We start from the raw sequence: 14,979 nt of genomic DNA on the forward strand, positions 1-14,979 counted from the left end.
TGTTACAGTCACTTCCATGGTTTGTTTTTATTTCTAAGGAAAGTAGCAGTACGAAACAACATCATAGTCTTCTGTATTCGTTCAACCTTTTATTACTTCCATATCAAATTTGCTCCATTTACAGATGCTGGCACTGGATGCTTAATTTGTGATGTACTCATCATATAAAAACTTCAGCTCTGTAGTGAATATCCTTGAAATCGAGCTTTTGATGGTAGATTGAAATAACTCATGTTCTTAATGAGTGGACAGTTCTGCTATTAAGTCTAGCTGAGATGACTTTTTACTTTACTGTGAGTGATGCCCATTAACATCTGCATTTTCTTGAAAGGAAAGAATAGGTTTATAAGTTTGAGGCAAATTGAGAGAGGAAATCCTGTTGAGTAGTGTTGATCAAATAAAATATTGGTATAGCCTTCAGATTTTTCTTGAGTTAGGAGTACTTCAAAAACAGTTTATCACTATGCATTGTTCTTGCCAATAATAAATATATGTTACTTTTCCAGAAAATACATTACTAGCTTCCTCTTCTAATGAGTTCATAGTAATGTTCCTTGAAGAAAGGAACAAAATAGGAAACAAAGGGAAAAAGTACAAACAATTAACCTTATACTTGTGCATGGAGGAAAATGTATATGTATAGTCATAGTGTCCAGCCAGTTGTGGTTTTCTATATAGGTTTATCCTTTTTTTCATCTAAGTAAATTGGAGGACTTCTAGTAACTAAAGCATGAATTCCTATTACATTTTGTGAGCTTGTGTAAACTGGTGGTAAATCACTGCTGGTTAGCTTTCAAGATCTCTCTAGGTTAAGATTAAATATTGGTACTTATTGCCATGGTATTCAAGTACCTTTATCAGTGATGCTTCTCTTGGGCTTTCTTCCTTTCTAGGATCAACACCCCTGTTTTCCTTATGTTTTTGTTCAGCTGGTTGTATTATTTTAGATATTGTGGTTCTCATATTTGCACAGCAGAAATAAGTTGCCTAAACAAGAAACACTGTGGGAGGAGTAAGGTACTACTAGAAAAGCTGCAACCTTAACAACACCGTAATCCTCATGGAATGGTTTGCAAAGTTTCTTTCTCGGGTAATTTTTATTAATGAGTACATTGTATTTGCAGGCAAAATGTTTCATCCTTGAATCGGTGACCACAGCAATTCCTCTTTCCAAAGTCAGGTCAGGTAGTACGTTCCACTAATGTTAGCAGTACATTAGCATCAGCACATTCTGGATTGGAAAAAATAACTAGCCTTAAAACAAGGTAAAACCACATTGACTCTAAAAGACAATCTCATTAGGCAGCAGTGGTAACAAAAATGAATGCCACTGTTAAAACCCCAGCCTAAATCTCCAGTTTCTGCTGATCTTGAAGACTTCGAGATCCCATCTGATTTATTTGAGGCCGTAGCTGCTCAAGAAACAGCTTTGTACTTGCTTTGTAATTGCTCTTTATCAGGCAATTGCTTCCGTTTCATAACTGCGGAGTTGGTTCTACATGCTGGCTTTAAGCTTCTAAATGATTAGCAATTTGACATCTGACATTAAGTGGCTGACCTTTAGTAGTGGTTAAGAGGAACCGCTAATAATTCCTTGTGTTTACAGCACTGATTTTAGTGTGATACTGCTTCTCTCCATCCGACCTACATCTTTACAACCACTATTGTAAATTCTTTTCCAGTTTAAAATGAAATCACTAACGTGTACAGGATGGGATGCTATTATGGATGCAGCATTTTGCATTACGAGTAATTCTTTTATCTTAGTGCAAATTTTTAGTTCCTGAAATGAAATGTCAAGCCTCTGTTAAAACATGGAACCTCTGTCTAAAAATAATGGTGAGAGTTAAAACTAATGGTTTCCTTATTGTGGTTTCTGTAGGGGTACGAGCCTGTCTGCAAAGTACAGTCCGAGAACAAGAAGAGAAGTATGAAATCCAAGGTGGCCCACAAAGAAGCCGGCTCAACAGAGAACAGCTGGTGGGTTTTATTGCTTGAGACAGATTGTCTGAATGACCTCTGGTTCACACATTTTTGCCCTTTGCCACATGGGCTGGTGCAATAGATGTAAAATTTTAATGTGGCCTTGTACAGAAATTTGATGATGTGCAAGGTGATTGAAAGAACCGCGAACATCCATAAAGCAGTCATTTTTCGCGATTAGTGGGTATGTTGCCATAACCTTGTCAGAGGGAACAGTTTATGGAAGAAGCTGCATGGGACAGGAAGTAATGCTGCTTTGGACCTCTCTGCTCAGCTTTAGAACATAGCTGAAATGATCTGAAAGTTGAAAGAGGAAAAAAAATGTTTGAATTACACCTTGTTTCTATATGGGAACTCTTTATATTTAATTTCTGGATTACCCTGGAGGAGTTCATTAAGTGTTTGTAATAGTAGCTGTGAATAGGCGTAGCGCATAGTTGAAGACCCTGTTGTGCTGGAAAATAATCAAACATAAGCAAGAATTCACCGTGTAAGCAAACTTTGCTCAATTGTATACTTATACTGAGGACTTTGTGTTAACTGTTCTAGCTTCTAGTGTTGATTATTTTCAATTGTACTTTTTGTTGGCACCGATCATTCAGTTTTGCTTTTTTCCTGTGTGCTCAGTTGGGTGGTCCTGTGTTTATGCTTCCTCTTTTTTTCCTTCCCTTAGCTGCCAAAGTTGTTTGATGGATGCTACTTCTATTTTCTGGGATCTTTCAGTAGTCACCAGAAGAGTGATCTTGTGGAGTTGGTCAAAGCAGCAGGAGGCCAAATTCTGATTAGGCAGCCAAAACCAGACAGTGATGTGACGCAGATGATCAACACGGTGGCATACCATGCAGAATCGACTTCTGACCAGCGGTTTTGTACTCAGTATGTCATCTATGATGTGTCTTCTAAATTCAAGCCAGAGAAAATTCGTCAGGGCAAAGTCTGGATGGCCCCCTCCAGCTGGATTATAGACTGTGTAATGTCATTTCAGCTGTTGCCTGTAAAGTGAACATCCCTGTCTCAAGAGCAAGATTAAAAAAAAAAAAAAAGTGAAAAAAAAAAGTGTTGACTCTTGAGCAGTTGGGAAACTCTGATAAATACTGGCCTGAAGCTATGATTTATGTTTTGCACTTGGAATACAGGAGAGCTTTGACCATGTAAATGAGTTGCTAAGTTCACTGTGATGTGCTGGAATAAATGACCTTACGATGGAGGAGGGAGGTAAAGATGCTGCATTGAAAAATGTGCCTTGGATTATTTAGTAAGCTTTATTTTTGCATTTAACTTCAGTGTAGTAATCAATGATATTTTGTAACTAAGATTTTGGAAAATGAAACCTTTTGCATTCTTGACGTAAATCAGACCTTCATGGGTGATAGAACATAACCCCATTTCTTTTGTGTTTAATATCCTTTGACAAGGATCTACTACTGTATGTGTCAAGATTTCCCAGCCAGGCCAGAATGTGTATTTTAAAAGCTTCTTTTTCATTTGAACATAGTCATTTGCCTGTATAGACACCTCTTCTCTCATATAGGGAACATCAAGTGTCATAACTTACTACAACTGAATGTTGTAGGAAATTCTTGGCATAGGGTAAGCCTTGTGGAAATTAAAATAGAACTAATGGCCTGAATTCATTTGAACAGAAACATTTTTGAAAATGCATCTTTAAATATTTTAATCTAAAATTCTTTATTTGTAGCAAGAGTAATGCTTTATTTGCTTCCATCCATCTTTGTGCCTGTAAATGTGTAATTTGAATTCAACACTATTTTCTGGAGGATTTTAAGAGTCAGAACGCTTAGTAAATTATAAACAAAAATATTCCTGTAAGTATAGATTGCTATCATGGTTACATGAAAAAATTAATGATCACGCAACAATTATGCCTTGCTTTGCACAATTGTACTTAAACTTGGCTGCATTGGAGCAGTACCTGATTCTTATGTATTTGTTACAGTTTTTAATTCTTTCCTCAAATTGATCATAAGTTATTGTTGATCTTGCTGCCTCACTCTGTGCTCTTGTGTCACGCAGTGCCTTACATCCCGTGTGTTCCTTTAGTTTGTGAATTCATAACTTAAAGATTGTGTCTTACCATGATACACAATGGAAATGATGGTTGTGGGATAAAATGAGGTTAGGGTTTTTATTGCTTGTAATAAAACTTACCTTGTCGGTCACTTCGGAGTGTCTTATTGCATGAGCTGAGCTGCAGAATAAGTACACAGTGTGTCTGTATCTCAACAGGTAAATGGGAATGGAAGTACTTCTCTGTGCACCTGATAAGCTGTTAAGAGGGCATATCCCATCTGCATGAGTAGTTCTGTAGCGTAAGAGTTTTGTGTAACCATTATGCTTGGAGATCCCATGCCCGTTTTAAATGTCCTCTGTAGAACTGTTAGAAATAGACGCTTCACAGATAATAGGTGTACTTTTCAATAGCAGCTACCAGAACCCAGTAGCTGGAGTGTCTTGATCTATCACTTATGCTAGACTGAATCATTGCTCTTCACTAAATGCAGTTCTCGAGTACTTGCGGGTCTGGGTGAGCAAGCAGAAATGTAAGGCTCATTAATAAATGGAGTAACAGGTAGGATGAATGTGTTTGGGGTTTTTGCGCACATAAACACTGGAAGCAAATAAGGCACTGAGTCAATACCGTGTGGACTTGGTCATTTATTTTAACAATTGTAGCACATTTTAACTTGATGTTTCATAGCACATCGATATACCTAATGGGGTATTCTTTGCAAAAGTAGCAGTGAGTCTCTGCAAAATTCGTAAACATGGAGCTTTTTTGCTCTCTGCCAGGAAGAAGTTTTGGTCCATCAGGCATCCCTTTCTATGATCCTACCTAAAGGCAGATCAGATTTACAAATTTTGAGCTATTGTTCCCTGGAAGCTGAGAAGAAGCTGTTAGAAAATTGCCATTTAAAAAAAAAAAAAAAGTCACTTATGATTTTGCACCCATTTAATTTGACTCCTTTGAATCAAGTCACATTCCCAAGCACAGTTACTATCAAATCATGTTAAGAATCCCTCCTTTTCTTGCTGAGGAGCAAGTCTTACCCCTCTAATTGAAGTATGCTTGAGATTAGCTCTGGCCACTCTCCTTCAGGGATTTGGAGATGGAACCTGGACAACTTACGCTTAAAGAGCCCGACAGAACTGGAATAAGTAGACTTCGATGCCAGAATTGAAGTGGTTGTCAAACGCTACTGAAGCAATGAGTAAGTATTTAAAAAAACAACCAAACAGAAAAACTAAAGTTCAGTGATGCAGACCCTGATTAATTCAGTGCTGCTAGTCATAAACAGAGGTATAGCACTTGGTTAAAGCAGGTCTAAAAAAATAAAAGTTCTTATAAGGATAAATCAAGTTCCTCAAACCAACGGATGGATTTTGGCTCACAAAAACAAGGTTATAAAATCATGAGTCATGTGGCAAAGGGTGGGGAGGGATCATTTTTCTCTGTTTTCAAGTGGCGCGTTGAGGGAGGCTAGTAGGAGGCAGGGTCAAAATAGAAGAGGTATTTCATGCCCCTCGAGTTGGCATGGGGCACTGATAGCTGATTTGAGTGTTATGGGGTTACAGCGTGGTATGAAGTAGGTTTCATCAGCAAAAATATGTTAAATGCTGCTAAGAAAATTGGTTATAACATGGGTTTGTGTCAGCATTCTCCTAAAATCCATATACTTGATGTGTGTTGATGACTGGGTCATTTTAAGAGGTAAAAAACAGTCTTGTATCCTGGATTATAGATGTTTTAATTAATCTTTTGTTTCTACCTCAAAAATGCTGTGAATCTCGGAAAGACTAATGATTTTTTCAGGCAGCTTCCCTTGAAATTTCTCTCCGTATTTCGTTATGAATTAGCTCACCTGGGACACCTGGTAGCACCTGCAGTAGCAAGGTCTGCAGCTCAGCGGCATCAGTTTAACATTGCTAATAGTTAATGGAAGATGTTGTTTTAAATCAATTTTGTACAACCTGTTTGTGTGGTCTAAGGGATAATATGAGTCCTGGTGAGTATTTTTTAATTATTATTTTTTTTTAATGGATAGTTGTGTGTATTGAAGTGAAGCATATCTGAGAGTATGGAGGTGCTTCCTTGCATCAGTGTCCTGGGTAGATCCCAGGGAATGCCATCACAAAATAGCTTATATTCCCATGTGTTTCTGCTGCTATTTGGTTACTTGTTTTTTATCCCTAAAAGATCCTCCCCCCATTCCTGTCTGAATTAACTGAGGTAAATTTTTGAGGGAGAGAGATTAATTTTCTTAAGAAATAAATGTATGCTGGGCAAGCCTGGGGACTGTAATTGGGATGCCTGGGGAAATAATTCTCTTTGGACTTCATTCCTGCAGCTGTAAACCCAAAACTGTCCTACGCTGAGGATTGGTTTGTTGTTATCTGAGAAGTGGCTTCTGAGGAAGAAGTGAGTGGCTCGTGAGAAGGTCCTGGAGTAAAGTGGGAGAGCCAGGAGCTAGGTTATTTCTGCAGGTGTTTGGGGGAAAGAACAGGCAAACAAACCAGCGATAGCAAGCAAGCTTTGGGTCTCAGAATGGGCACGTGGGAGATGCTCATGAGGTGAATTTTGATGTCAGATTAACCGATATTAATCAATTTGGCTCCCAACTCCTTTTTCTCACTTTCTCCCAGACTTTGCAAGAAAAATTCAAAGTAGGCTTGAATATTATTTTAAAATCTATAGGGAAAGGTCTTTGGACAGCCAGTAGTGGTTAGGAAGCGGGCAGTAGCGTCTCTTACGAACAAATGAAGATTCAGCTGTTTTTAAAAGCAGTACAGCATGTCCTGTCTTTTCAGACCACTTTGACTTAAATTAACGCTAGTTTAACTACCATTAAATTACCCTTAAAAGCCAAGGAACGCTTTGTATGTAATCAGGTGGGGGAAGGTGAGGAAGTTTCTCACCTTCCTTCTGTCTATTATTATATATATATTATATATATATATTTTTTGAAGATGTATTTGCTGTGGGTGCATCTTTTTTGAAGATGCTACCACGGTGAGTGCTGCTCACCGGGGCTGGTGCTGCTTTGAGCAGCTGGGGCAAGACAAAACCCAGCCTGGCTATAGTTTGGGTCCGGCTGGATCTCGTGGTCTGTAGCAAAATTTAACAATTTTCCTGCAGAATAAAAGACCTGGAAGAACATTAAAAAAAAAAAATCTAATTGGGGGCCTTTTAATTGAATTAAATATTAATACAGCTAATGCGATCGATACCGTATTGATTACGTTAGCCACAATAATGTTTAATTCAATAAGTCTGCGGTGCTGGACCTTTTCCTTCCCTGTATTTATTCTATATTGTGCAGCAGCACAATGCCCTTATGCTCTGCCCTAGTCTCGTGCTGGGGGATCAGAGACAATATTGCTGTTAGTGTAAGTATTGCCCGTGACCCCCATACACATTGCTTCTGGAACCCGGGTCCGATGTGATGCTCCAGTCCCTCCCTTAGCAGCTGAGTCCCAGCAGCTGTGTCAAAACGGGAAGATTTCCTCCCCATAAGCTCCCTAACGTGCTTCCGAAGGGGTGCCAGGTTCTGGCTTTAAACTCAGCCAACCTTGAAGAATTTTATTTGTGGTTGTAAGCAGAAGGTTTTTATTAAATTAAATTTCATGGTTTTGTTTAACTGAAAAATCAGAGGCAGATGTTGTCCCCAGTTCAATCCACTTACAGTACAAGCTTTCTGGCCTCTGTTTTATTTATTTATTTATCTATCTATCTATCTATTTATTTATTTATTTATTGCTATGTTATTCTTGTTTCATTCCACCTACGTTTGTTGAATCCAAGGAAAATCCCATTTTTTTTTCCGTGTGTTTGCTCCTCAGCTAAGCAGCAGGGCTGGTAGGTACCAGCATGAGTTCACACCAATGGTTTCTGGCTGCCTTTTGGGGTAAATGGGGCTGGGCTGCGGGCTCCTCCGCTTTAGGAAGGTGGCTGTGAGCTGTGGCTGCTGAGGAGGCTAAATCATAATTTTCTTCTGTGCCCTACAGGTGATAAATCTTTGTACATGTTTAAATATTTGATCACGGTGGCGAAACACGTCTGAGTGCAGCAGGGAAAGAGGCTATAACCAGCCCTTGGGATGTGTTGCGTATTCCCACACCTAATTAGAGCACATTAAGGTAACTATTGAAACTGTCTTTGCGTATTAAATGATAATATCCACTTCTCCTGCTTTCCTTCTTTCCCCTTCACATCCCTGAAAGAGAAGCGCTTGAGTGAAGAAAACCTCAAATAAAGACATTTGAGGCTGTTTTGTGTTTGGAGAGCCAGGGTCACCCCACCTCGTTCAGCTCCTGCTTCACACCGTGCCATGAACACGGGGTGAAGCTTCCAGTGCTCAGCTCATCACCAGTGCTCAGCTTCCAGACCTTCCCCTCTCCAGGCCCTTTTTGCTGGGTTTCTGTGCCCAGAGCAAACCTGGGAGCTGGCTTTAGTCCTTCTGCACTTGCAACCACCTCTGTCCCTGCCATGCCCACGCTGGATTTTTACAGATATTCCCTGCGTTACAACATCTGCACACCGCGGTTCCCCGACGTTTCCTTCTAATGGATTTTGCATTAGTAGCTAGTATCGGGAAATCTAGTACCAAAAGGTTAATTTACATCCATTAGTCCTTTCCCCTCCTTCCCTCCCCTTTTTCACGTGCTAGTAGAAGACGACCAATTTCAGTAAATACATTAGGCCTAGGAGAAAGTCCGGAAGCACTTGAAACTCTCTATGTGCAAAGCTGTGGGGCTGTTAATATTGTCCTGCCTGAGCACTGCAGGATTTGCAGATGTTGAGTGATACTTGTCAAGCACTTTCCAGACTCCACGATCTTTCTTTTCCTCACGAAAAGAGCTGGGGTTTTGAGACCAGTTTTTTTGTTGCTGAGTGGATTACTTTGACTTGTCTATGTCCTGCATGAAGCTGGGCTTTCACCTGGGTGCTCTCAGCTCTGGGCAAGCTACGGAGGAGCGATACCAGGGCACCGGGTGGACAACCAAGCTCACTTCTCCTGGAGCAGGACTGTTCCTGGACCTGCAGCAGATAGTTTTCTCCCTCCTCCCCAAAAAGCCCATGTAACAATTTATTTCTTGCTAATTGGAGCAAAGCTGAACCCCAAGTATATCTCATTGCCTTCCCTGACCTGCACTTCAGACTTTTCTGAAGCTTTTCCCATCTATTACTCTAATGACCTCAAGTCGCAAGCGGGTGGAGGACTGGCGATTTGTTTTGCTTCCTGATGTGTTTATGATTTGCAGAACGGGCTTTGTTCTTTAACTGAAAACTTATATTTTAGCAAGGCAGCCCTTTGAAAGTTAAGAGTTTAGGTCATGATACTGGCACGCTGGTTGTCTTCACGCTTAGCACCCAGTCGGCCTTGCCTTTGGAGCCTCCTCCCAACACCCTACTGGAGAGCCCCAGCACCACCCTCCTCCTGCACCTTCTCCGTGTTATTTCCAGGTACCATGCCGTTATTGAGGCTATATAGCATGAGTACATGCTCTAAAATCTGTGGCCCCTGGAGAAAAAAGGTGCAACATGCCCGTGCCCCTGACGTTAACCAACTGTTCTCCAGATCCCAGGTAAGCTTTCCTTTTCTGGATACCCACTGACTTGAAGATGTTTAGGTGAAATTAGGGGTGCACAAGCAACGCTGGATATGCAAGTCGAAAATGATGCAGGATCAAGGCCAAAAGGAAAAAAAATCCTGTGTGCTTTGATTTCACTTAATGAGAAACCATTCACATCTTCCCATTTCTGATCCGTATCTTTCCATTTCTATTCTAATGGTAACTACTGTAGCAGTTTATTAACAGAGAAATCATTTGATGGCTTTCACATATTTCCATACTTCAACTATCTAACAACCTATTGATTCAATGGCTTGGCAGCATTCCTGATTGAGGAGCTGGAGTTTGATTTTTTTTTTCTTTTTTTTTTCTTTTTTTTTGAAGCACTTTGATCATTTTGCATGCAAAGGATAATTATTTTTGTGGTTGAAACAAGGGATGGATTGCAGATCGATGGAGTCCGCTGTATGTTCTTGTGTGTAATCCCTGCCGCACCCCATCAGAGCATTTTCTTATGGAGGAAGCTTGAAGAATTATTTGTGGCTTGGATTTCTGATCCCTGGATTACTACAGCCAGCGATGGAAAGGTATGCCACACACCTGCAGGGAGGTAATCTGCCGAAAGACCACAACATTAGCTGATGATCATACTGAGCCAGCAGTGTGCCCTGGCAGCCAGGAGGGCCAACCGTATCCTGGGGTGCATCAAGCACGGCATCGCTAGTCGGTCGAGGGAAGGGATTGTCCCGCTCTACTCTGCGCTGGTGCGGCCTCACCTCGAGTACTGTGTGCAGTTCTGGGCACCACAGTACAAAGAGGGCGTGAAACTGTTGGAGAGTGTCCAGAGGAGGGCGACGAAGATGGTGAAGGGCCTAGAGGGGAAGACGTATGAGGAGCGGCTGAGGTCACTTGGCCTGTTCAGCCTGGAGAAGAGGAGGCTGAGGGGGGACCTCATCGCAGTCTACAACTTCCTCGCGAGGGAGAGTGGAGAGGCAGGTGACCTATTCTCCGCTATCACCAGTGATAGGACCCGCGGGAACGGTGTCAAGCTGAGGCAAGGGAGGTTTAGGCTGGACATCAGGAAGAGGTTCTTCACCGAGGGGGTGGTCGCACGCTGGAACAGGCTCCCCAGTGAAGTAGTCACTGCACCGAGCCTGTCTGAATTTAAGAAGCGATTGCACTGTGCACTTAGCCACATGGTCTAAACTTTTGGTCAGACCTGTGCGGTGCCAGGAGTTGGACTTGATGATCCTTATGGGTCCCTTCCAACTCAGGATATTCTATGATTCTATGATTCTATGATTCTATGATTCTATGATACTGTTATTAAAGCTGCTAAAATCACTGTTATTATTATATTGGGAAAAAGAGAAACATTTGACCTCTAGGAGGAGAAGCAGTGTCCCCGCAGGGCTTTTTGTGCCTGTGACCCTAAAACAGGTCTCCTAACTGGTTTGTTAATCACTCACACACCGTGCTGAGATGGCCCAGCTTGATCATGCAATGCCTAGGTGACCCCAGGACCTATTGGGAATAAGGCACTGGGAGGTCTTGAATTACAGGTTAGTCATTTTCCCGTCTCATATATCACAGACTGAAAGCTTTATGACTTCAGAGCTTACTGTATTAATTTTATGCATGAGCGCTTTATTTTTGCCATACGCGATATATCACCGGCTTACTAGAGCAAAATATCATTAGACCTGGAAAGGGATTTGGTCACTTACACTTTGTCACCAAGGATCATTGCGCGTAGATTATGTAGGGCCGTACGGTGCCATTTCTCATGTGTTTATTAAGCGATTATAAATATCGAGCAGCGTGCCTTCAGGGGACACTTGAGATCTGTTATTGTAGCCACATTTCATTTAGAAAGATGGCACACGCCATGATTTGTGTCTCGGGAGGGACTGTCGGAGAGTTTGTCTCAGGAGAAGACATCCCTTAGTGGTGGGAGCAGAAGGGCCCGAGCTGCCATCGTTGTGTCTCCTCTCCCATCCCTTTTTTTTTTTCCTCCAGAAAAAAAGAAGAATTAAAAAAAAGTTATAATGCATCCTGCATGAGAGTCACTGAAGGCTGGGCCTCTTCTGGAGACCAATTCCTCTTTAGGTATTTACTGGAAATTTTAAAATGTTTCCTGCTGGGTGTGTAAAGCACAACCTGAAAGTGTGGCTCTTCTCTATCTCTGTATTTCCACTTACAACTGAACAACAGAAGCCCACCTTTGATTAAGTGATCCACGGAAGAAAAAAAAATGCAATCTGCCTCTCAAATGTTAATTAATACTTCCGTGATTCATTAATGAAAAGGACCGAGACAAGAAGAAGTAGGCAAGCAGGAAAGAGCCTGCATAAATTCATGAGCAGCCCTGATGGAAGTCTGCGCTGAGACCAAGCAGTGTTTGCAGGAAAATGGGGTAAAAAAGGTCTGCAGCAGGCCCCCGGAGGAGGAGGAGGCATTGCCTTGTGTTACATGATGGCGTGCTTTTATTAGTTTGATGGTGTGCGGCGAGACTATTTCTCTTGGAAATGGGTCTTTGGTTAACACTTCATTTTCCTTCCCAAAGTCAGCTCTCGCTGGCAGCGATATGAAGCACAGCTCCCTGCAATTGGCTGGCCCCAAACTTTATTAATACCACTTGTTGCTGCCGTAAATGATCTGTTTCAGGACAAGTAATAAAGCTCTTCTTTTGCAGGTAAGCATGCCCTTGCCTGTTATTGCATGGAGTTTCCACAGCAGGGAGAGAATGAAAAATCTGTTAATAAAAAATAAGAAGAATAAAGCTCATAATACGTTGCATACACTGTTATATCACTTTTATACTGGCTGCTTCTCTTTAGGAATTGGAGGTCAGGCACTAATTTAACTAAATTGGACCTTTTTTGATGTGATCTATCCTACTGATATCACATTTCCAGTCATTTTCACATGGATCCAAATGACAGCGTCTGGAAAACCACCAGCCGCACTTCTGCAGACCCACAAAGGGCACAAGTTTCCAGGGTGGTGCAGGTCCCATACATTGGCATTAACATACATTCATCTTCGAGTGGACATGAGAAAATTGGATTGTGGGACCTGCTACTCTTACCCAGGGGAATAATTTTAAGCGTGATGAATGGAGCTTCTGATATCAGGGCTGGGGAAGGGCAGGAGATGCCTGGTGTCCCCTCTGCTGGTTGCAGCCCTGTAGCATGAAGCCAGGTCTTCTTTTCCAGTAGCAGACTCTGGCCCAAATTTGTGCTTATTTGAAGGGAATGTGACTCAGCTGTTTTTGTGCTTCTTTCTTGCCGTGTTTTCTAACCTCCTCAATGTCTCTTCTCTCTTGAATGGTAACAGAAAGGCTGTGACACCTCAAGGTTTCCCTAGGACAAGGCTTGAGAATGGTCACCCGCTGGCTGCCCCAGCACAGGGAGGTAACACAACCCTTGCTACGTACTGTAATGGTTTACAAGAGGTGGGACTGCAAATGATGCCTCGGTCCCCAGACTCCAGCTGGATGGAGACCGAGCTTGGATCTTGGGTCTTGGATCTCTGCAACCAAGAGAAGCAGGCAGGAAAACTCCATCGTCTCGTGGCCCTTGTGATATCTCCACCTGGGAGGAATTATATCCCCAATTTCCCTGCGCTGTCCCCTTGCTGGGGAGGAAATCCTTCACCCTCAGGGAAATTTTAACAGAGCAGGGGTCATGAAGAGTGGCTCCCACGTGCCCCAAGTGCCTTCTGCTCCTTGCCCTGGGCTTCTTTCTATTTGATATTTCTCATGCTGCTGACAAAACAGTGGGATTTAGGAGGTTTTAGTAAAACCATGAAGGCTAACACATCCTACGGGACTTCACGCCATGGTAACAAACAGGCTTTATTTTCCAGGCGTGTCTCCATATGTTTTCTTTTAATGCTGGCGGGGCAGGGAGGGGTAACGCTGCTGTTTGTTTAGAGATGCAATTAACCCAAGTGCAGGGGGCTGCAGCAAGCCAAGAGAATAACCTTGAATCCAGAGAAAGTTAGGGGAAATTTAAAGCCATCTGCAGCTCCAATGGGTCCCTGCGCACCCCTTTTGCTCACAGTTTCTATTCATGCTGATAAAGTGCCAGAAGATATGCAATACAATGGAAAATTGCTTCTTTGGGTATCATAGCATCTTGACTTAGAAGTGCTTTAACCTTGGCCTCATGCTTCCTGCGGGGCCTGTTGTCTTTGCTGCAGAAGTGCCGACACCAGCCGGGAGCGTGCAGAATTTTTCATTCGAGTAAAATTAAAGCCAGAAACCTTTTACCATCCTCTCAATTCCAGGCATGTTCTACCTGCATTAAATTGAGCTTAATGGACTGCAAAACGAGCATTTCAGCACGTATGGGAGTGGGTTATTTGCAAGAGGACAGGTTCCTCACGTCCCCTTTCCCCCCAGCCCTGCCATTCCCTGGGACCGCGCGCATCCATCCACGTGGGGGACGAAGACATCGCTAACACAGCAAGGCTCCAGAGCAAATCCACGGAAAAAGCCTTCCAAAAAGCCTTTGAGGTGGGCACCACGACGCTCCGTTTCTGCAGACGGCTCCAAGGCATGGGCTGCAGCCTCCAGCCTGGCTTCATCGTTATCGTCATGCATCAAAACCCAACAACAATTTACTCCACACTGCTCTGCCACTCATTCAGATCTCAACCTGCAGCCACGGTGGCCAAAGGGTGTCCAAGGCAGAGCCAGCCTCTGCATGGCCTGAAGGGTGGATCGAGGTCATGGTCTGCCTAGAAAATCCTGTGTATTTAACCCTGCTATGGCTTAACCCAAACCCATAGACACCCCCCAACGCTATCCCCAAATTGCTTCTGGAAATGTAGGAGGTACATCTGCAACTATAAATATATATATGGTGTGTTAAATATACGCATGCAGACACTTCCTTTCAGTATGTTATTGCTCCGTTCTCTGTGTTTTAAAAGCTAACCTTCCCCACTACAAAGGTAGGTCCATTTTCAAGAAATTTGTCATTTTCTATATTGAATCGCTGTTGCAAAAACATATAATTTTGCCATATAAAAGGCATTCATTCACTATACATTCACAGGGCCCTTCTTTTCCCTTCAACAGCCGCCGAAGAGAAACACATTATTGCTCATGCTGTGCCAGAGGCTGCGGGTTTGCTCTTTGGCTTCATGTTTTGCAGCTCTGTGCTGATGCTGTGTGGCTCCAGGCTCCCTGCAGTGGGGACAGGGACGGTCATGTCCAGTGGGACTCAGCTCACGATGTGCCACATGACGTATTAACGAGGATGGAGGAAAGCAATGCTCTCTGGGAGAGCTTTGCCACTGTTTGGGGGACACTTTGGGGTTAAAAAGTGGCACCAAAGTGAGACTAGGGGTAAAGGTCCCCAGGAGGAAGGATTGCCTTTCTAGCGCCACGCA

General features: G+C 42.6%; 1 protein-coding gene across 1 annotated transcript in view; it reads left to right on the forward strand.

The window, feature by feature from the left end:
* The window catches only part of BARD1 (BRCA1 associated RING domain 1), a 46,588-nt gene extending 42,425 nt beyond the window's left edge, over positions 1 to 4,163 (forward strand). Inside the window, exons 10-11 of the mRNA XM_083840623.1 lie at positions 1,883 to 1,980; positions 2,657 to 4,163. Coding sequence (XP_083696749.1) covers positions 1,883 to 1,980; positions 2,657 to 2,986 — 428 coding nt within the window. The 3' untranslated portion in view covers positions 2,987 to 4,163. The remainder of the gene's footprint in view (positions 1 to 1,882; positions 1,981 to 2,656) is intronic.
* Positions 4,164 to 14,979: the final 10,816 nt, after the last annotated feature.

Source organism: Anser anser (assembly GCF_964211835.1).
Source record: "Anser anser genome assembly, chromosome: 6".
Classification (NCBI taxonomy): Eukaryota; Metazoa; Chordata; class Aves; order Anseriformes; family Anatidae; genus Anser; species Anser anser.